Below are 21,687 nucleotides of genomic sequence, written 5' to 3'. Positions count from 1 at the left end.
AAAAGACAACCTTTGAAAAGATGACAAGATTATTTACCTATTCATGTATTTTATTTTATTTTTTTTCCTTTACACTGTCCCTTTAGTGTAGACAAACCTGAATGCGTGTCAGCCTTGGCTCAACCCATAGAATAACAATTTGGTCAAAAATATACAGTATTTCAATTTTTTTTTAACACAAAATTAGTTCTAACATAGGGAATCAGTAGATTTGTATTTTGTGGGTACTTAGAAGCACGAATTAACTTAAAGGAGATTAGTATGTTTTGAAAAATTATGGAGAATTTTTTGTTCAAACTTCAAGTTCAGCTATTGAAGCTAACCTAAATCAAACTCCTGAAATTGTTACATTTGTCAGATATGATTTATTATCTGCAGATTAATGTTACCCCCGTCTGACTGCCAGTTAAAAACTATCTAGAGGTGCCCCTGTGGAGGTTAAGCAATCAAATGATTGCATCTGCGTGGCATAAGGGTAAAGGTTAAAAAAATTCAAAACACAGGACATGGAATAAAACTGATATAATTTATTCAGTTGTAAATATGAGTTTCAGTGAATTATTTCCAGTCTGAATTTAGTATTTTCAACACAGTGAACACATTCTGTAACTGTTAGTACATTTCTATATATCTAAGGTAGTTATCACTTTTACTTTGCCTTTTTGAACAAAACAAAACAAAACAAACATTTAGGATTTTCTTATCCATTCAAGTTTTAGTTTTGTTCATAATCAGGGTTGTTGGCACCTAAGTCCTTTTAAGGAACAGCTTTTCTTAGTTGTGATCAGTGCTCTGTTTAACGACTCAGTCTGCTATATAAACATGAAATTTGAAGATGAGCCTTACAGCTACAATAAAAGGTTTTCTTTAGATCCATGGCATGTGTTTAGACCCTCAATTTTTAAGATACGTGCAGATTACATGCTTTAAAATCATATTTGCAAGAAACATTCCAAGTCTAAATACGAGATGTTGTTAGACGGTAGTAAAATGGAGGCCGGAGAGAGGTGTGAAGACTATTTGCCACCACAAATGGATGTTTTGATCTGAAATTAATTTCAAACCCGTTTCACTCCAGAATGAATGAAAATCTATAAACAAGCAGGTTATAAACTAGTTATTCCCATAGCTGTTTCTGCTTCAATTTCCTTTTTCTTTTTATCTTCTTGATTTGTGACGTTAGGTGGCGCCGCAACCCAGACTTTGGGAACCACTATTCTCAACAGCACGCAAGAAAAATACTAAAAGAATTTCCCCTCTAGTGTGTTTACAATTCAATCCATCATATCTTAAACCGTATTTACCTATTGTTAGAATGTAAAACAATAAATGCGAAACAAACATTCAGAAAACCATTTTATTAAGTAGCTTTCACAAAAGTCTATGAAGAAAAAATGTCTACTTGTCGACAAGAAAATGCTTTAAAAAGAACATCATGCTTTAAAAACAGAAGTATGAGAAACATAAACTTAATTTGCTCACAGTTGGGTTTTCATGAGGTTCATCTTTATAGCTCCTGCAAACAACTATGAATACAGCCCATTAAAAAAAATAATTATCTTTCCAGTGTTGATCCAAATGGCCATTTATTGGAAGGCTGCAGTTCCTACCTTGCAGGAATAAAAAAAACAAAAAAACATGACCGTCACATTAACCGAATCCTCAAACTTGTTCTTAGACGTGAGTGTGTGTAGAGTCCTGTGTGTCTGTCTGACCCTGTGGTGACCTGTCCACAGTGTACCCTGCCTCTCTGCCAATAACAATTGGAGATGAGCAGCTTTGAAAACAGCAAATTCTTTTCCCTTCGTTTCACAATTATGCACTACTTTGTGTTTATCTGTCAATCTCAATATAATAAATAAATGTTTGGTTACGATGTCAACCAAATGTAAAACAAAAAGGGTCCAGGAAGTATGAAAACATTGCAAGGAGTTAGTTGTACATGTAGCATAAGTGAAATGTTTGTAATACCAAAAAGGAATCCTTCACATTTTTAACAGTTTACAGAGAAAACCTCCACTAAATTCCCTCTAGTAACACTTTATGTGTAACAAAAGACAAAAAAAACAAAAAAACAGGGAGTGACATGCAAGAATGATACACAGCACTCCTTTTATGCTGCGACTGGTCTTGTTGTAAAGTTAAAAATAAGCAGGTCAACAGCCTTTGGATCTAAATGATCTACTGAGATGAGGAGGATACCTGCCACTGACGAAGAATAGCAAACACTCTTTTAGACTTATCACGAGGGCCCTAGCGGGAGAGAAAAAAACAAATAAGCTCAACTGTTTTTGGTTTTCTTTTTGTCCCACCAGACATTATTCGAGCTTTCTACTTGCCTGTACTTGGGTGCCACCTTGTGCGTTGGAGTTCTTCTTTGTGGGCATGAGGAGGTCGAGAGCAGCTTTCCAGCCCTGCTGATTAACGGTCGAGGTTCTGGCCAAAGACGATAAGGCTCCTGGATCCATGTTCTCCTTGCCCTCAGAGATCCAGGGACACCAGTCTCTGTGTTGAGCAAGGGGGTCAAACGCTTTCTTGGGCAGAGGGCCATCCTGACGAAAAAATTTTTTTTTTAAAGATGCATAAGTGATTTGAGAGATTTTTACTGTCATCACTCTTAAAATATTGAACCTGGAGAAAAAGAAACAAAAAACAAATGCGATGATAAACTTGATGTATTGATAAGAGCGACAGAGGAAGCGGCAAAAAATGGAAGGACAACAATTTTATTTTATTGGAAAATGTGTTTATTTAAAAATAAACACATTTTCCATGTTTTATTATCCATATTTATCCAGGCATGGAAAATATTCAAAAGAAATTCCATGCCTCCTTGTAAAAATTGCAATATTGAGGACAATATTTTAAGTGTTTAAGAATAAAAGCAACCTAACATGGGCTTTTCTTTCAAAATTATAGCTTCAGTTATCTTTTGTTTTGTCTTAGCTCTAAACAAATAGCAAAATAAAACAAAATGCATAGTAAGTGCTGCAGAGAATCACTTAAACATGTTGCACAGAAGTAACTTTAAGTCTTACTGGACCACCAGCCAATGAGAGACACAGGCGTTTGGGAGGGTGCAGGCTGGCAGCGCCGTCAGTCCCAGAGCCGAATCCCTGTCCCCGACTCCGGGTTGCAGGTCTCTTGCCTCTGGTTAAAGGACTCGGCAGATCTTCACTTGGACTCGGTGAGTCTCTGCTTCGGGCACGGGAGGCTACTGGAGAGGTGGTACCTTCATCCTGCATCAAACACAAAGACAAGTCAAGCTGGCATCTGCGTGTTATAGGACTTTGCTGTGGGTACAAAGCTTATAATGGGTATGAATCACAGAATGTGACACAGGTCATCTAAAAATAAAAAATAAAAATACAAGGCGAGAGAGCAGCATTTAGTTTCTATGCTCCTCAACTCTGGAACTCCTTAAATGCCTGATACCTGCAGGAAAGGCATTCATCAGGAAAACTTTAAATTTGGACTGAAACATTGTTGTTTAATGCAGTGTTTGATCAACAAATCCCAAAAGCGAACTGCTTGTCCCATCCTGATACATGACAGCAGCTCCGGTTTGAAAATAAACATATCATTTTTACATTTATTTTTATGCAACACTTTTAAGCATTTAACAAACTAATCTCTGTTTTTAGATGAAGTCTAAAAGAGTTTAGTTGTCTTGATATATTTTCTTTGATTTTATCACTTATGAATGGTTCTATGCATATACTAAGAAGAAAGTGATCCTTTCATGCAAAGAGACTTGATAAAAACACTTTACCTCACTAGATATACAAAGGATCATTTAACACCAAAAGACTCCCTACCTTCACAGATCCAGCTATTTTCATAGCAGATGAAAGTCGAACAGATAAACTCTGTGTTCAGGATGAATGTCCCACAGACATGTCTCAATGTGTTGTAAAAATATGTTGTTTTTTTTTTTGTTAAAATAGATTCTTAATTCTGCATTTTGCATATTTAACAAACTAATCTCACTGTTTTTAGATGAAGTCTAAAGTGAATTTAGTTGTCATTGATATATTTTCTTTGATTTTATCACTGCATATGGAATGGTTCTATGGTGCATATACCTAAGAAGAAAGTGATCTTTAACATGCAAAGAGACTTGATAAAAACACTTTACCTCACTAGATATACAAAGGATCATTTAACACCAAAAGACTCCCTACCTTCACAGATCCAGCTATTTTCATAGCAGATGAAAGTCGAACAGATAAACTCTGTGTTCTGTTTAGCCTTCCTGTTATTAGCTTTGAATTTAGAGCTTGCCTGGTCAGTGCGGGTGGAGTCCTGACTCCGAAGCTTCATGCGACATGGAGTTGTTGGCGCTGGAGTGAGTGACACTGATCCGGAAGCGTCTCCGTCGGACGCTGCTGACGCGGGCCCTGCGGTGGGACCAGAAGGTCCCATGAGGTTTGGTAGCGTTTCCGTGTCGCCGCCAAGCCCCTCTATCTGAAGAAAGTTCCACAAGCCCACCTTTCGCATACAGTAGGAGCAGGAGAGGGTCGGCAGGCTCATTGCATGCAGAGCTGGGCTGAATAGAGAGAAGAGCGCATTGGTTATGAATTTTTCTTTAGTTATATGACAAAGAAGAAAATTCATCTTACTTCGCTCCCCAGCCACAGAGAGAAACGATGCATGCAGACACCTGCACGGCCAAAGACTCGGAGCAGGGAGTCCCTCCCTTTCGTTTCTGTTCTTCCTCAATCAACTGCAGCACAGTGCTGATCACATCCTCTGTCAGAGACTGCAAACAATAAAAAAAATAAAACCCACACAGGACAACAGTTACGTCAGGGTAACCAAAACACGCATTTGGATATGTTGGCTATCCTCTTCATGCAGTCCCCAAAAAACACTGTACTTTACCATGGACTTAAGCAGCTCTGGACTCATCGCCGGTAGCTGCTGTGCCAGGACACAGGTGCTCTGGAAGCGCTCCAGAAGGGAAGTAAGGAGCTTTGATGGTTCAGAAGCTGGAACCAACCAGAACCGCTCTGAGAAAAAAGAATATTTATTATGACAATACCAAAGTCTTACGCCATGGCTGCATTAAATACAGCTGAGTAACTGCTCCTACCTGGACAAGGAAAGTCGGGCCAAGGACAATACTTTTCATGCTGCGTTTGAAGCTGCCTCGATATTTCTGCAACTCGAGTTTTATCTATTTGAAAAATCAAAAAGAGAAAACTTGACTTTCATTTAATAACCGCTCAGCAACGCCTCACCAAAATTTGCTCCAGTTCTGGAGAAAGTTAGCTGCTTGAAGTCTTGCTTACATTTCTCAATGTCTAACGTTGGTTGTAGGGATGCACAAAGGAAAGCCTGGCAGCTGGAGCACTTAAGCATATCACAGCCAACGTTGATCCAACCGTACCTGGCGCACATCAGAGGAGACAGGATGCGTGGCTTGGCTGCCCATTTCATACAGTGCAATGCTAAGGAAATCCCCAGTGCTATTAAAAACTTTCTTGCAATGATAGAATGAAATAAAGAGTAAAAATGCATGAATTTATTAGCTAAGAAATAGTCCCAACAACATGCAGAAAAAGGAGAATTCCTCATTGTGAGTTGCAATGGGAAAAGGATATCGAATATGATTCCACTCTGGAGAAAAAAGCTTCATTGTTCGTAGCTTCACAGGGTGCCTGGTTGTTGCCTTTTACTTCCGGAACGTTTAAATCTCCTTGTTTGCTGAATAAGACAAGAAAAAAAACCAACATACATCTTGACATAATTAGAAACAAAATATTATATATTCTTTCTGAAGAACAGTGTAAAAATCCCGTTATTGTTTACAATTTTCAGTTCTTTTGTTAGGGAGGATATTAAAAGAAAAAAAACTGTTAATTGAATAGGATTGCTCAAGATTCATCATGAGTTTCTTGTCAGAATTTGATAATTTCCTCTTTCATCCAGTGTTAACAGCATCAAGAAGAATCATGATGAAAAAATAAGACTTTAAAGAAGAGGATGGACAGATGACAAAAAATATGAATAGATAAAAGAGCAACAGCAGGATGAATAGACAAATTGTTGAAGTGAGACTATGATGGATAGATGGACGGGTGGGTGGGGGATTGACAGACAGATAGGCAAAAGGATGGATTGATGGATGGATGTACATACAGACAGATGAAGGACAAATTATCAATCAAAGCAAAGATGGATGAATGAAAAAGAACAATGAACAGATAGATGCCTTGGGTGAGGATAAGGCAACTCATAGAGTAACAGACAAAATAGTTGATAAGCGAGCATGAAGATGGATGGTCGGATGAATAGATGACGAAGAAAAGAATAAACAGGTAAACTAATAAATGGGTGGATGAATGGATGGATCGATAGATACAACTTAAAAGAAAGTGTGATCGGGGAAAAGAGCTAAAATATCTATTACATTAGTCTTTTTCTACAACTCTTAAAATTGTCAACATTTAGCCTCGACCTCTTTTTCTGTAATTATGCATCGTAGCTATACCAGCAATGCTTCATATCTAGTTCAGGACAAAAAGAAATATGCCAAATACGCCACAGCTGTAGCATGCTCGTGTACTGCACCCAGTCCTGTCTGTCAGGCTTCTCATAAACCTCAGCAAAGCGAAGGCGAGGCTACATTGAGCTGCTCAGCTAAGAGCCTAAGCCGTAAGCTAACGTAAACATACAAGGAAAACGCGTATTGGTTGGCATTAATCACCTGTTGCAATCGACGTCCACTGCAGATACCCCCTCATTAAGAAGTTCACGGACTTTTTCAGGGGAAGCGAGGCTAGATTTATGTTGGTTGGAAATGGGAATTCGCTCCCCGCGGCTACCACCGTCCGTCGCCATGGTCGACTCTGAACGGTTTCCCCAGAAACTAGGACCCAAGGAAAGACGTTCCTCTTTGCTAACCCGCCCCCCACTGACACCAACACATTTTTGCTGACTGCACATAAAGATATAAAGTGATTATGGCATTAAACCACGAATTTATTCATTTATTGGTATCAGTATCATAATATAAAAATGTGTCTAGCACATTTTGATCATATATTTTTCGGCTTTATAGGTTTAAAGCAAGTTCAGAAAGCTATTTCTTAAAAAAAAGAAAAAATAAGGAAACAAACTAATAAACAAATAATTATTTTTAAAAATACATTAAAATTATGTCTGAAATAGAATTATTATTTCTATCTAGACTAAAATAGCATCTAATTTAGTTCTTGAGATATCCCACTGTTGTTTACAAAGGTCAAAAAGAAAAGATGGAGGAATATAAGCAAACATAGCAGAAAATACTAATTAGTAAGTAAAATAAATTCTGTCTGTTGATCTTTTTTTGCTTTTTGGAGATCAGGAAGAAACACTTCACTTTAGATTGACACTGGAGATACTTTACCCAAGGTTAATAAGTTTTATATTTAAAATTTACTGCATTAGAAACGTGTTTTTCTGCCTAAATCTGTTATTTTGTAAATATATCATGCATGTCTATGATTTTTTTTTTTTTTTGCTTTTGACTATAAAACTATATTTTGCTCCATTTGATGACATTTACTCAGTAGCTAAGAACTCTTTTGCAAAATACCTTTTTACTATTACACGAGTAACTTATTGAACAGTCACTTTAGTAAAAATGCATAGAAGTACTACATTTATTTAACTACATTTCTACCTACATCTGAGAGTACTTAAATTTCTTAAATATATCGACCAGTTGGTGGCGCTAAAGCATTGTCTTCCTACTGCTTAGCAACAACAGAAGAAGAAGTGTGTCATCACCGGTGGAGCTAAAAGAAGAACTATGAATGGCTTCAAAATAGGCTGAAATGCGAAATCTACGCTTTATCGGACGTTGCGTTTTTTCCATGTGACATTCAAAGGGACTGGGCAGTAAAGGGAGTAGAAGGGGACAAAAGATGTCGGTCGTTGAAGGCGCTGACAGTTCAGAGCAGCTGAATAAATTTGAGAAATTGACAGGCAGGCCGCTGCGCGGACCGATGTTAGCAGGTAGGTCAACAACATTGACATCACGACATAATGTTTAATCCCAGCTTTCATGTCACATATTGAAGATTGGCTCGGCGCAGTTTCCCCACTCAGTGTGCCTCCTCATAAATTACACTGATAAACATCCCGTTCATGCTAAAAGCCAGTCACACTAGAAGTTTTACCGAGATGGTTCAGGTGTGCGTTGGAATGGCACCAACATGGCATTGTTTTGTGATTACCGGGTAGTTTAAAGCTTTTTTTTGTTTAGCTTGAAGATGCGCTACCTTCTCCTGCCTTTTAAATGTTTGACTTTTCAGTTCAGATCAGTGAACATACACTACAGTTTTACTGCGCGTGTGCTCTCACAGCATTACAGCTCCACATTTTACACTTGCTCAGGTATTTATTTATTTTTTTAATTTTTTATTGCTTCATGAGGCTCGCTTAAGGAGTTGGCACCACCCTGGGATGACGTACACATTTTTACTCATCTCGGATCCTCTGCATGCGAACATATACACGCAGAAGTGTTTTCCTCCTTACATATTTACAGTTTGTGCTTTTCTAAATATCATGGATCATAAAACAAGTGTTAAGCCATCCAAATCAATCAAGACTGTTTGTGAAAAGTAATCACCCTCTAATCTAATAACTGGCTGTGCCATCCTTGACGGCAACAACCACTATCAAGCTTTTGCTATACCTGGAAACTAATATTTTTTGTCAAAATGTTAGAATTTCCCCTACTCTTCTGAGTTCTCAAGCATGAATGACCTTTTGAAGCTAATTTTACACAGCATATTTTAATCCAGGCTTTGACTAGACCACTCCAAAGCTTCATTATACTTTTGTTGAGCCATTCAGAGGCGGGCTTGCAGGCTTGTTTCAAATCTCTGTCTTGCTGCTTAAGAGACCTTAAGGTCAGAATCCAATGACCAAACATTCAGGATTTTTAACTAGAAAACTGAATTAATCTTAATTAAGTAAAATTGTGCATGTCTTGTGCAGCTAGAGACTGTTACTACAACCACCATTTTGTCACAATATCTTAATCAGCTTGAAGACTTTTGAAGACTTTTTTGACTAGGCCTTTAGACATTTAGAGGTTGACCTGCCTTTCCTTTAGTCCTTCTGCGTCTGTGCTTAAGGTCACAAACCAATGACCAAACATTCCTCTTCACTGAACTTCTAGTAGACGGCAGAATTTCTGGTTCTCCAGGCCCTGAACTCCCCCACCAACTACCACCGCTGAAGTAGACAAATGCTTCGAAGGTATTTTATGTCCCCCCTGTTCCACCTTGACTCCTCTCTGTTCAGGTCCTCGAACTCCCCCCGCCCGCAGCGGCCATCGCTGCGTCGCTGACAACACTAACCTGTACGTGTTTGGGGGTTACAACCCGGATTTTGAAGAGTCAGGAGGCTCAGAAAACGAAGACTACCCACTATTCAGGGAGCTTTGGCGGTACCACTTTGCCACGGGCTGCTGGCAGCAGATTCGAACCGAGGGTTACATGCCTACAGAGCTGGCGTCTATGTCAGGTGAAACTCTTGTCCGGCTTGCCTGTAGTTTAGAATCGAAGGCCCGTTGTTCATACTAAAAGCTGAGTTTATTGTTCTGTGTCTCTCCAGCTGTTTTACACGGCAACAACCTTCTGGTGTTCGGTGGCACCGGGATTCCCTTCGGGGAGAATAACGGCAATGATGTTCACGTTTGTAACGTGAAGTACAAGCGATGGTCACTGCTCAACTGTCGAGGGAAGAAGCCGAACCGAATATATGGACAGGTAGCTGCAGGAATCGGTTCTATATCTGCATATTGGACAATTTCTCTTTTAGTATTTTATATTTTGATTCTGCAGGATAATGACTGTTGCAGTGCACTGACTGATGTTTTTTTTGTTTGTTTTTTTTTTCTCCAGGCAATGGTCATTATAAATGGCTTCCTGTATGTGTTTGGTGGAACAACGGGTTACATCTACAGCACAGACCTGCACAGACTAGATCTGACCACCAGGGAATGGATTCACCTCAAACCCAACAACCCGCCTGACGACCTGCCAGAGGAAAGGTATAGTGGTGGACATCAAACTGCTACTGAAAGCCAAATACATGTGTTTTCTACTCTCCAAAACGCCCTTGACGTCACTTCCTGTTTCTGTGTGTCACAGATACAGGCATGAAATAGCACATGACGGACAGAGGATTTATATTCTGGGAGGTGGGACTTCCTGGACGTCATACCCTCTAGATAAGGTACAACACCGCCAGTTTATCTGTATCGATGTTAAAATATTAGTTACTGTAAAATGTTTTGGGTTTCCTTTTTGTAGATACATGCTTATAATCTGGAGACAAACTCTTGGGAGGAGATCACCGCTAAACCTCATGAGAAAATAGGTGTGTATGATACAACGCTTTTTCAGAGTTCAGCCTGCTTTTTCTATCAAGTGCTTTGGAAGTAAACCTACTCCTTTGACTCTTTCACATTTGGTCACATTTTATTAAGATTTTATGTGGTCAGACCAACAGAAATGAATGCAGAATTCTAAAGTGAAAGAAAAACTATAGCTATTTAAAAATAAAGATGTGAAAAGTGTGGGCTGCGTCTGTGTTCACTCAGTACTTCATAGAACCACGGGTCTTTTGAGGCTCGAAATAGCTTAAGCTGAGTTGTATTGGTTCACCTGTGAACAGATATGATCAAATCTCGTCCAAGATACTTACAAAGTACTCCATGTAAAATATCCACACACAAAAAAGTAAAAAAAGTAAAACTTCTCCGCTTTTTTTGACAGGATATCCTGCTCCTCGACGATGCCATAGTTGTGTGCAGATACGCAACGGTGGGACAGACAGAACTAAGAAATATCTGCTTGCTTTTTGCACGCAGGCAAACTAATGCGCAACCTGTACTTTTCTCTTTTTGCTGTAGATGTATTTATCTGTGGAGGCTACAACGGGGAGTTGATACTAGCCGATCTGTGGAAGCTAAACCTGCAAACTTTCCAGTGGAGTAAACTACCAGCAGAGATGCCTGAGCCAGCCTACTTTCACTGTGCTGCTGTAACCCCTGTTAGTACCTTTCACCTAATTCAGAGAAAACAAACTTGAAATGAGCAGGTTTATTACACAACAATAACATCTTGGTGTTTTTCGTCAACGAAAGTTTGTATAGTTTTGACTGAAACGTACATAGACACATCATGGGAATGAATGTCTTACTGGTGTTTTATTTTAACTTTTTTTCTTCCTGATATTTGTTCTTTTAGCAAGTTGCAGATAAAACACTTTTCCACCCTAGAACCCAACAAATAGATTGTCAGAGAATATACACGATACTTTAAAAGTCAATAAATGCGTGAAATAAATACGGAAAATATATTTAATTTAAAGCATGTTTTCATAAGATACACAACTTAATGTCTGGCGTGCAGCCAGTCAACTGTTAACGCTGCTGTTCTTCCCAGGCTGGCTGCATGTACATTCACGGAGGCGTAGTGAACATTCACGAGAACAAGAGGACTGGCTCTCTGTTTAAGATCTGGCTGACTGTTCCCAGCCTGCTGGAGCTGTGCTGGGAGAAGCTTCTCAAAGCCTTCCCCCACCTGACTTCTCTCCCCACCTTTCACCTGTACAACCTGGGCCTCACGGAGGAGCTCGTAGACCGTGTCAAGTAGGCGCAGAGGAACGGGATAAATTTCCCAGCAGGACTCTGGATGATGCCTGATGTAGCCCCCGCCTTAAAGCCAAAAACAATGGGATGCCTTTTTTTTTTTTTTTTTTAAGTTCCTGTATTTTTTTGTTTGTTTGTTTTGCCTGTTTTTTGTAGATACCGTGATGAGCGTCCATATTTTTTGGAATGTTTTATGGATTTTACTCTAATTCCTGTGCCATCACTTCATCTGTAGAGCGTTTGGATTCTGGACGTCCTCTTCCAACAAACTGACAAGTTGTAAAAAAAACAAAAAAAAAACAATACAAAAACTATATTTTGCCATGTGAAAGGTCAGATACTATTTACTCTCACTTCTGCAAATCCTCCTGATATTTTATAAATTCAGAGTGAAGGGAATAATGGATGTATATTTATTTCGAGGACTTGATCACTTTTTGCTGGAATTTTTATTCCTCCCCCATCATGAACTGATATTGCTCTTTGCACATTTCCCCTCCTCTGATGTTCTTGTTGGTAATTTTCCTATTTAATAGATCCTTTATTCATCTGTGGCTAGTTATTTCAGCCTAACGAGGGTGACACATTGGTTTGCCAATTTTTCACAGTTACACTGACTCCATACAGTTCTTATTGTCCTTTCCCCTGAGGGGACCTTCTCCGCTCCAAGTTGTCAGATGAAGTAATAGTCGTGCAAGTTTCAGCAGCCTAGTTATCTTGCCAATTTGCACGGACGGACAAACAAAGCTTTTATCTCGCCTCGGAAATGTTATAAAATGTTTTAGATCATTTGTGGTCAAATTGCCTAAAACTTGTGCAGACACTGGGTGTTCATTGCCATGACAAGAACATTTTGAACTTGACTTTTGTCTCTGTCCCTTTTTTTCCTGTTACTTTATGGCTTAAAACAAAGGAGAATATTTGCATTATTTCCCCGACTGTGTCGATTCCTAGCTTTACTTGTGAAACCACGCCTCACTGTGAATTGGTGCTGTTTGAATCTTAAGCTTTTCATTTGATGATGCTTTTTACCTTCTGTTGAAGATGGCTTTGCACCGAGAGCTGCTTCAGTAGCACAGTCGTTTATCCTGCAGTGCCTTTTTCTAAGATGCATGTTTAAGCCCTTCAAATATTCCAGTCAGTGCATACAAGTGCGCTTTTTAAAAGGCATATTCTTTCCCCTGCAATGTCCAGGTCAGTAACTCGTAATCGACTGCAGCATGTTGCCCTAAAAGAATTCTCGACACTTAATGTGTGTTTAAAAGACGCCAAATATTGTTTCCGTTTGAGATCTTTGGTTTGAGCCCCACAGGTGCATGACTCCTCTTATTTTAAACTTCTGCACTGCCTTCCCAGATTCTTTTTTAATGCATGATACCTGTACCAGCTTTTCAAAAAAGAAAAAAAATCTTTACCTTTTAAAATATGCTTTACAGGTTTCCTATTTAAATAAAAAAAATATGTTGTGCAGTCTTGATTTTATGAACATTGTCAATAAAAGTATTGTCCAAATATAGTCTTGCTCACATGACTAATTAGCATGATAAGTAGCACCCTTTACTTTTATTGTTCCCTGAAGATGTGTGCAAGAAAATACATTTAAAAGGTGGACAAATTTGGGTACTTGTTCAGCTTTGCTTCTCTAAGTTTTAGAGACTCCAGATGTAGACATAACAGACTTACTGTTTTTTGTTTTTTTTTGTTCCCACATTTGAAAATACTTCTAGATGACTGCAATATTTTGTAGTATTTGTTAAAGCCACATAGTTTTTCATCAATTAAAAGTTTCACTAAATGTGTTAAAAAATAGAAATGTCTTAACATTTTATTCAGGAGTTTATTACATTTTATTTAATCACATTCCAAACGTTTACATCAATAGTCAAGATTCACAAATATCAAGCAAAAGCACTAGAGAAATGCTTCAGAAAACCAACGATGCAGTATCAATTGTAGGTCAGAAAAGACGACTTAAACACTCAGATCATGTCTCAGTTTTTGTGCCTCTGAAACCAAATCCCATTAAAATTAAAAACCAGTGATCTTTTGGCATAAAACTTAACAGATGCATTCTTTCCTTTGCAGATTAGCAGGAGCGCGGAGAAGGAGCGAAGAAGTAAACGGCCAAAACGATGCAGTATACCACCACTAGGGCTGTACCTGCAAACACAAAGATGACAACTGAGGACTTTTTATTTTAGTTTTTCTATAACATCTGTGTTGAGCCTTGAAAAGTGGCTCAACACCAACAGTGGGATTATTGGTGTTGGTACCCTCCTGTGCATACTGACCGTGTGCTTGTCCCCCATGACCATCGCTGACATGGATATTATAAATGCGTGCATGGGTCTTGAGTGTGAAGATGAGCCCGATCAGATAGGAAGCAGGCGGAAGGAGTTTGCAACATGAGGAACTTACCCTGAAAGTAGTCACACTTCCCATCCATGAAGATGTAGTTGACCAGGATGACGCTGAAGATGCTGGCCCAAAGATGAATGTCACTGAACACAAGCACAAATCCCACATCCTGGACACAAGAAAAAATACAATTATATTAAGCCAGTCAAGTTGAGCAGTTTGCCACAGACAATGTGTGAAAACATTACACCCAGCAGAGGAGATACTTCATTTATGTGTGAGGTTAGGCTACTGCAATAGAGGATGAATTCCTTTCAACAGGTTTACAAAAGGTGACGATAAATGAGTAGGATGCGCTACATGGACAAAGACGTAAAACATACTCACGTAGAAAGCATTAAACAGGACAAGAAGTGGAATCTGTATCATGCAAACCTGCACAGCAATGCAACTGCCTACTTCAAGACTGCAAAAGAGTTAGAAATATACAAATCTTCAGACTTTGCTGTGCAATTGTCAAAAGAATTTCTGTACAGTTTGACATTATGCGTCTGTTACAACTCCCATTACTCAAAATACTACAGTTTGACATAAGTTACCATGACAGAAACAAAACAAAACAAAAACCAAACCTCAAGCTGATATTGTTTTGCAGTGCAAACTGGATCCCATTGACAATCTCAGGAAGCTCCGGCACCATTGCCAATACGGAGACGCCGATGAAGTACTGCAGGGAAACAAGACCCATCTGAGTGCAACTGGAAAAGTTCCAGTCTCATCATTTGAACTAAATGTTCTTGTTGAGAACATTTGTAGCCATAAATGGTTTGCATTTTAACTACCTGGGAAATGGAGGAATGACTCAGGATGGGCTCGATGTTGACGGTGCAAAGATCCGCGCAGCAGGCCATGAGCACGGTGGCAAAAATCAGCACTGCAAGAGCCTTCCATCTGGACCAGTGGACAACAGGATGACCTGATGGCAGCAGACGTCTTATTAACCACCAACACACTCAAAATACATGCATTTAAATATTTGTGTGACACCTTCAAATGTTGACTTAGCACAACTTTTTGTCAAAAGAACCTCAACTTTTTTTTCCCCCTCTTAGAATACTAACATGGTTTTAAAACTTCAGGTTTTAATTCCTCCTCTAACTTTTATTTATTTTAATAGTGGGTAGTTAATATATGCTGCGAAATAAATCTCACAAAAACTTTGAGCTCCATCAAATGCTTTAAAGTTTTTCCTCAATCATCATATATGTAGATGATGCCTTTTAATCGTTTTTGGAAAGAAAAAAAAGAAGCCTGTGACAAAAGTCAAAAACCTTTACAGCAGTTGATACTAAAAGGTTCCCTTTTAAACTAAAAGGAATTCACGAATTTCTATGAAAAAAATTTAGTTTCGGCACGCATGACTAACTTAAGCTGGAAATCAAGCACTTAAGATTGTCACATGCATGTAGTTTTTCAGGCAAGCAACATGCAAAGGGTTTTAAATATTTCATGCAAAGAACCACATGTAACCCACACACCTGTCGGAATGCGGCTAGGTGCAGTAAGGCTGGCATTAATACACACGTTGGTAGGAACCAGATGGGCAGCTGCGACCTCACCAGTGGGATTGTTGGTGTTGGTACCCTCCTGTGCATACTGACCGTGTGCTTGTCCCCCATGACCGTCGCTGACATGGATATCATAAATGTGTGCATGGGTCTTGAGTGTGAAGATGAGCCCGATCAGATAGGAAGCAGGCAGCAGGATGGAAATGGTGTACACCAGAGGCCTGGAAAAACATTTCTTAGTTAATCCAAACTCGGGTGGAATAAATGTGCAGAAAATGCATCTCAGAATTGAAATGATTTTACTTACTCAATATAGGATAGAATTAAATGTGGGTCAGCCGTAGTCTGTTGGGGAAATAAGACAGTGCTGCCTGAGTTTCATTTAAATACGTAAGAAGAAAAAAAAAAATGGTAAAAATATTCCTGTAAAAATCTTGAACTTGTTCTGACAAAAGCTGGGAAAAAGCTGCCCACCATTTCATAGTGGCAGTCCTTGCAGGTGAATGGTACGGTGCCATTACCAGGAGCGCTGGAGCAGTTTTCACACACCAGGTTGCCAAAGGTCTTTGAGAAAAGGGTGGGTGCAAACACACCTTCAGAGCGAAGCGCAAATCTCATTAGGACAATTCTGGAAAACGTTTAAAATAACCAAACGCAATCCTTACCTCCAATGGATATGAAGAGCAAAGCTGAGCTCACTCCGGCTGAGCGACTGTTAAATCTCTGCTCACTGTGTTTGATTCCTCCAATAGTCATACAGATACCCTGCAAAAGAGTTTTAGAATCAATTAGACTTGCAGGCAGCCAGGAGGCTGAGCGCTCGCATGTCCTTCAGCGATGCTTACAGGTATGAACAGAATGCACCCAATCAGAGTGCCAGCCAGTGCAGATTTGACGATCTCCTCGTAACAATTACTGCCGGCGCGATGCCCCCGAACCAGCGCCGTGATGTAGAAGGTCATCTCTGTGATGGAACCAAACGTGGCGTTGACTACTGCCCCCACTGCGAAGTTACTCTGTGCAGAAATGCTGAGCAGAACACAACAGCAAAACTGAAACATGAATTCTGCGTGCAGCATAACGGCTCTTCGTAAATGTAATCACACTCCTTCCCATACTACATTCATATTTACAATGCATTTGATCCATCTAAAAATGAGAGGGGTGGAGGCACAACTGAAGCTGAGCATATAAACTGACAGACTGAGTGTGTTAAAAAAAAAAGAAAAAGAAACGGCTCAGAACTCTCCCGTCAAAACTCCCCACCTTCAGTTTGCCATGAGCCATTTAATGAACACAGTGAACATCAAAGGTTATGAATACTTCTGATGCATTTCATTTTTTGCCCCCTCATTTGTTGAAAAATGGCAATATTTTTACCTTGCAATTCCCATGCCAATATAGTAGGACAGGGGAATTATGGACACGATGGCTATTGTAAACATGGTCTCTGTACTGAAGTATTCATGCTCTCGGTCAGTGTAGCCAGCAATTAAAGTCACAAATACCAAAGGTAACAAGTCTGCAAGAAGAGATTAAGGAAAACAGACAGATGCATCTTAAAAAGAAGAAGAAGAAAAAAAGCCCTCCACCTCCCCACTACCCATTCATGACCAGGTAAAAAAGGATACTGAGAGCAAAAATGTTGATCCCTTGGACTGAGTATTTGTAGTAATACACATTGAAGGCCTCATAACAGTACAAGACCACTCTTGTCTCACACACATCCTTCTGGAAGATCAAATAAAACAGCAAACGGTAAAAAATAATTACTTAACTAGTTAAAAGCTTTGCAGAGAGATCAGATTAAAGGACATTAGTTGCAACAATGAGTTATTTATAATGATCTACCTTTAGCCCTAGGACAGAAAATAAAAAAAGTTTTTGTTTCATGTACAGAAAACTCAAACCAAATCCCATTATGCAACCTACTCACAGTTTTGCACAAACATGATATGTTCCTCATGAATGGCCTTTAATACTTCTGAAAAGTTTATTAGTGAACCTCAGTCCAAGACAGAAACAGTCCAAAACATTTAAAAATCAAGGTTTTTGAAAAGCATGATGTGTCGATCTCAAAATCTTTGCCATGACTGTAAGTTATAAAACACGTCAACAGAAAGTTAACTTTGCTGGTGCAACATCAAAGCCATTGTTAAAATTAATGTCGCCCTAAGAGCTCGTAGGAAACCTTGTCCAGTGAAAGGATCTCGATGTCCTCCGGTGCCATGAGGAGAACAGTGGTTAGGATGCGGCTGTTCATCTTTGCAATGGGGATGGTGAAGACTGGAAGCCAGGACAGGACGAATGCCAGGCAATGGACCACAGCCAGTACAGGGTAACCCAGCAACAACCAAAGGAAAGTGCTGACCCGGCACTGCAGAGACACAACGGGGAACGACTTAGTAGCATGAAAATCGTTTATAATGATAAAATACATTCTGACACTCCCACCCAGTGCTTGGTGGTTTTTCTTGGAGGAAGAGTTGGAACGGGGATCTCAACAGGAAGGGGGGAGGACACCAGAAGAGGTGTGCAGTCCTTATCCCCAACCAGATCCTTGTGCTCTTGTGGAACAATGTCACAGTTTGTCGGCTTCACGGCAGACATGTCAACTAAACGACAAGCCTGGAATTTTAAAGAATAGAATATAGAAAATAGTCCATTAGAAAGACGTATTTGGCTAGAAATCGTGGATGATTTATATCCATTTACCCTCTGTACGGATTTTCCAAATGGCCAAATTATATACCGGGCCAACTTTAAACAGACTTTACCTGAAAGGAGTGAAACAAATGGCTCAACAACATGCAGTAAAACGCTCACGTTTCTTAATGATGCAGCTGGTTCTAGAATACATACCATAAGGGACACCAAAGACAGTCAGAAACATCACAGGACAAATGAGCAGGTAGATTAAGGAGATCCACCAGCCAAATAAAAACACATACACTATGTTTCCAAAGGTGACCACTGGAGCTAAAGGACAGAAAGAAAAGAGCTTTCAGGTAAGAGCAAAAATACTTACCGGTATGTTTATGCATATAAATTCAATAATAGAGCTGCACAATATATCACAAAGTAGTTATTGTTTCGATACCACTGTATTTGCATTTGACAAAGAACTAACTAGACAAGAATAGGTGCTAGGCAATACCAGGTATTTCTGCTCACCGTGAAATATTTTTGCAACACTTACAATATGGAGCAAAATTTTAGAAGGTAAAAAGGAATAAGGGGTCAGAGTTTTTAAAGGGACATCAACCAAGTCATTTCATTCCCAAAACAGCAAAAGTTGTCCAAAAGCAATTCTCAGTAAAACCCACATTGAGGTGGAAAGAAAGAGTTTTACTTTGTTTTGGTTTTTTTTGTTTCCAAAGCTGAACAGACTGCTCATTATCTAGAGTTAATATTTGCAATGCAGCAGAAAGACAATTTTTTAATAAACTGCTTATTTATCCCAAAGTTATATCTTTGCAGCAGCATTCTCAAACAACAGCACATTTTGGTTGTTTTTCTAATATTGTGCTCTCCTGTTGAACAAACAGACAAATAACAGATGGCAATAGAAGACCTTCAGTGTTCTTGACAATGCTGAGGTCGGTGTGCAGTTCTTTGTCGATGTCAGATCGGTCTTCGATTGGTTTCTCCGTCACGTTACCCTTCCATTTTCTAAATCCAAACTGGAAAACAAAACAAAATGCAGAATATCATGTTAATGTAGACGTTTATGCCATCTAAGAAAAATATTCATCCACTGGTTTTTCTCCCATTCTTCATAGCAAAACATCTTAAGCTCAGTCAGATTGTATTTAGTGTTCAAATTTTGCCACAAATTTTTTTTGTCCAAAAAGTTTGTTGGGTTGTTGTTTTTTTTTTGCATCATCTGATCAGCAAAATGTGTTGCAGATATCTGGCATATCCTCCACATTACTTGTGACGAGCCGAAAGCAGTCCTTTGAACATTGTTCTGAACTACGGATCTCTTCAACCCCCTACATCTTCTTTTGTCACTTTATTTTATACGTGCAGTTCTTAAAAATAATCATCTCCAAGTGTTCTGTGGAACATGTGAAAGACCAGATTGTTTCAAGGTTTAAAGGTATGCTTTCACATTGTTCTCTCTGAAAACAAATTCACCATTGTACTTTTCCAGTAGTATACAAAGGCAATCACCTAAATAATTAAAAAAAAAAAAAGAAAAAAAAGAGAGAGAGAAAAGCTCTTTGTTCCATCAGGAATTTGAAAGAATGGCTTTGTTTAAAAAAAAATTTGGTGGTGAAATAGCTGATTTGAAGTAGTAATTGTCCCCTACCTTGTAGTTGTTAGCCTCTCTGTGTGCTTCCACCTCATTGTCGACTCTGATGGTTGTCCTCGGGGTGCCATCATGCCATCCTTCCTCTCCATGCCTTGGGGGAGAGTTCCCATGTGTTCCTGTTGTAAATGTGAGTTAGCTATTCTTTTATCTGATTCAGACATGGCAGGTGGAGGAATCGTGATGATAAAAGAGGTTTCGGCAAGTGAGAATAAACTCATTCACCTCTGGAGACAGCAAGCAGGCATTTTGGCGTGAACTGGCAGAAGTGATGAACAGAACCGTCGGGGGAGGGTGTCGCCAGCGATCCCACATCTGGATAATGGGGCCCAACAAACAGCCTCTGAGGCTGGATCTGCAGCCGTGCGAACTGCTGATGATGCTCAGGATCGCAACAGTTTTCTGTCAAAAATAAAGAAATAAATTTTAAAAAATGTCTTCTACACAGTCTGGATGCGGATTGTGACTGACATCCACAGCTAATGCCCTCCTGTGGAAATGTGTGAGACTAACAAAAAGCTCATGAGAGTCATGCAGCGTTCTTCTCCATTTGCTCTCTTCCAAGACTGATCACATTTGTAATGCATTACAGCACACAAATGAGGGTTATGCTTTGATTTGGAATTCAAAACATAGACATGCTGGTAATACAATACGTGGTCTGTATACATAAGAGAGAAAGTTTTAAAAAATTTTTTTAAAAAAGTCTGAAAATAATAAATGACTTTTGGAAGCAATTTAGTCAATAATTCAAAATTTATTTTATAATCAACATAAAATATACAAAGTAACACATATCATTGCAATAAACTGCATTAAACCTAGTTGTGATAATCAAATCGTACATTCTTCCCAGTAGTTTTAAACATACAATTTTAACAACTGCATTGAATTGATTAAAAAGTTGCAAAGTAATCATTATGTCCCTAAATGTACTTCTGAGGACCTTGCATAAAAAAATAAAACTTTAAAACGATAAAAATTGAGATTTCTTGACTGCGCAGGTGAAGTTAAGACAAAAGCAGTTAGCCAAAAAGCAACAAGCAGACTGATTAAGAAAACGGATATACAGGTGCCCATTAGTTGGGAGAAAATTCAGCAGTTTGTATCACCTGTTGGTTCAGCCACTGATCTTTTCCGAAGGTTGTCGACATCTCCAGACAGCAATGAAGGCGTTTTAAATGACATTTCGTGTGTTTTTTTCCACTCTCCAAATGAGCTCTCAGTGTTTGGTCGCCTCCTTATGCCAACCGGCTACAGACTGGCGTCTCATTACTGACAGAGAGGGTGGTGTGCTTCAAGCTGTGCTCTTTATTTTCTTCCTGTGTTGCAAAACTTGAAATTTACTCAGTTTAATTTTATACTAAATCATGCTTTATTCTCTATGCGCCACATGATTAACCTCTAAATATTTTTTGTTTCGTTAATATTTTTGACAATTTTGACTTTTTATCGCACGTCTGACTTAATGAAAGCGTGTGTTTAGCGCCCCCAGGCGGTGACACAGCAAGAGACTGCTCGAGACGCAACAAAAGCTGATTTCAACTTTATTTATAGAGCACATCGTGTACAGTTATCACAAACTCACTATGCTCAAAAAGACATGTAAAAATAATTATAAAAAATACATAGGTTATTCATAAAATACCTTTCACAAAAGCATGAATAAAACAGGTAATAATATGTGAGCTCACATAGATTCATATTGATAAAAGAAAAAAGTATGTAAAAGGCATTCCATCCATCTGTCCATCCATCCATCCGTCCATCCATCCATTTTCTGT

General features: G+C 39.0%; 3 protein-coding genes across 4 annotated transcripts; 1 reads left to right on the top strand and 2 right to left on the bottom strand.

Moving 5' to 3' along the window:
- Positions 1-1,594: 1,594 nt before the first annotated feature.
- On the bottom strand, positions 1,595-6,909 carry zc3hc1 (zinc finger, C3HC-type containing 1). Its single transcript, XM_044108819.1, has 10 exons — positions 6,713-6,909; positions 5,607-5,709; positions 5,295-5,445; positions 5,096-5,179; positions 4,885-5,012; positions 4,623-4,762; positions 4,285-4,549; positions 3,039-3,239; positions 2,340-2,552; positions 1,595-2,253 (listed from the first exon to the last, which is right to left on the bottom strand). The coding sequence occupies exons 1-10, from the start codon at positions 6,844-6,846 to the stop codon at positions 2,182-2,184; spliced, it is 1,491 nt and encodes a 496-aa protein (XP_043964754.1). The 5' UTR covers positions 6,847-6,909; the 3' UTR covers positions 1,595-2,181.
- Positions 6,910-7,716: 807 nt separating this feature from the next.
- klhdc10 (kelch domain containing 10) lies at positions 7,717-13,399 on the top strand. Its single transcript, XM_044108215.1, has 9 exons — positions 7,717-8,007; positions 9,307-9,528; positions 9,619-9,773; positions 9,909-10,057; positions 10,158-10,242; positions 10,320-10,386; positions 10,785-10,832; positions 10,922-11,061; positions 11,457-13,399. The coding sequence occupies exons 1-9, from the start codon at positions 7,917-7,919 to the stop codon at positions 11,664-11,666; spliced, it is 1,167 nt and encodes a 388-aa protein (XP_043964150.1). The 5' UTR covers positions 7,717-7,916; the 3' UTR covers positions 11,667-13,399.
- An 80-nt stretch (positions 13,400-13,479) lies between these two features.
- On the bottom strand, positions 13,480-21,309 carry cax1 (cation/H+ exchanger protein 1). Of its 2 annotated transcripts, none has more exons than XM_044108212.1 (20): positions 21,016-21,309; positions 20,129-20,305; positions 19,904-20,022; positions 19,163-19,271; positions 18,451-18,567; positions 18,304-18,365; positions 18,043-18,216; positions 17,780-17,965; positions 17,220-17,319; positions 16,969-17,110; positions 16,434-16,617; positions 16,254-16,353; positions 16,063-16,181; positions 15,896-15,933; positions 15,559-15,809; positions 14,863-14,996; positions 14,653-14,747; positions 14,408-14,486; positions 14,081-14,189; positions 13,480-13,822 (listed from the first exon to the last, which is right to left on the bottom strand). In XM_044108212.1, the coding sequence occupies exons 1-20, from the start codon at positions 21,089-21,091 to the stop codon at positions 13,749-13,751; spliced, it is 2,445 nt and encodes an 814-aa protein (XP_043964147.1). In that variant the 5' UTR covers positions 21,092-21,309; the 3' UTR covers positions 13,480-13,748. The 2 variants fall into 2 exon arrangements, with proteins under 2 accessions (XP_043964147.1, XP_043964148.1); XM_044108213.1 differs by having other exon boundaries at positions 15,682-15,809; positions 21,016-21,304.
- Between the last annotated feature and the right edge of the window lie 378 nt (positions 21,310-21,687).

This window comes from Gambusia affinis, linkage group LG23, assembly GCF_019740435.1.
Source record: "Gambusia affinis linkage group LG23, SWU_Gaff_1.0, whole genome shotgun sequence".
NCBI lineage: Eukaryota > Metazoa > Chordata > Actinopteri > Cyprinodontiformes > Poeciliidae > Gambusia > Gambusia affinis.
This window is presented reverse-complemented; position numbering and strand designations above follow the sequence as displayed.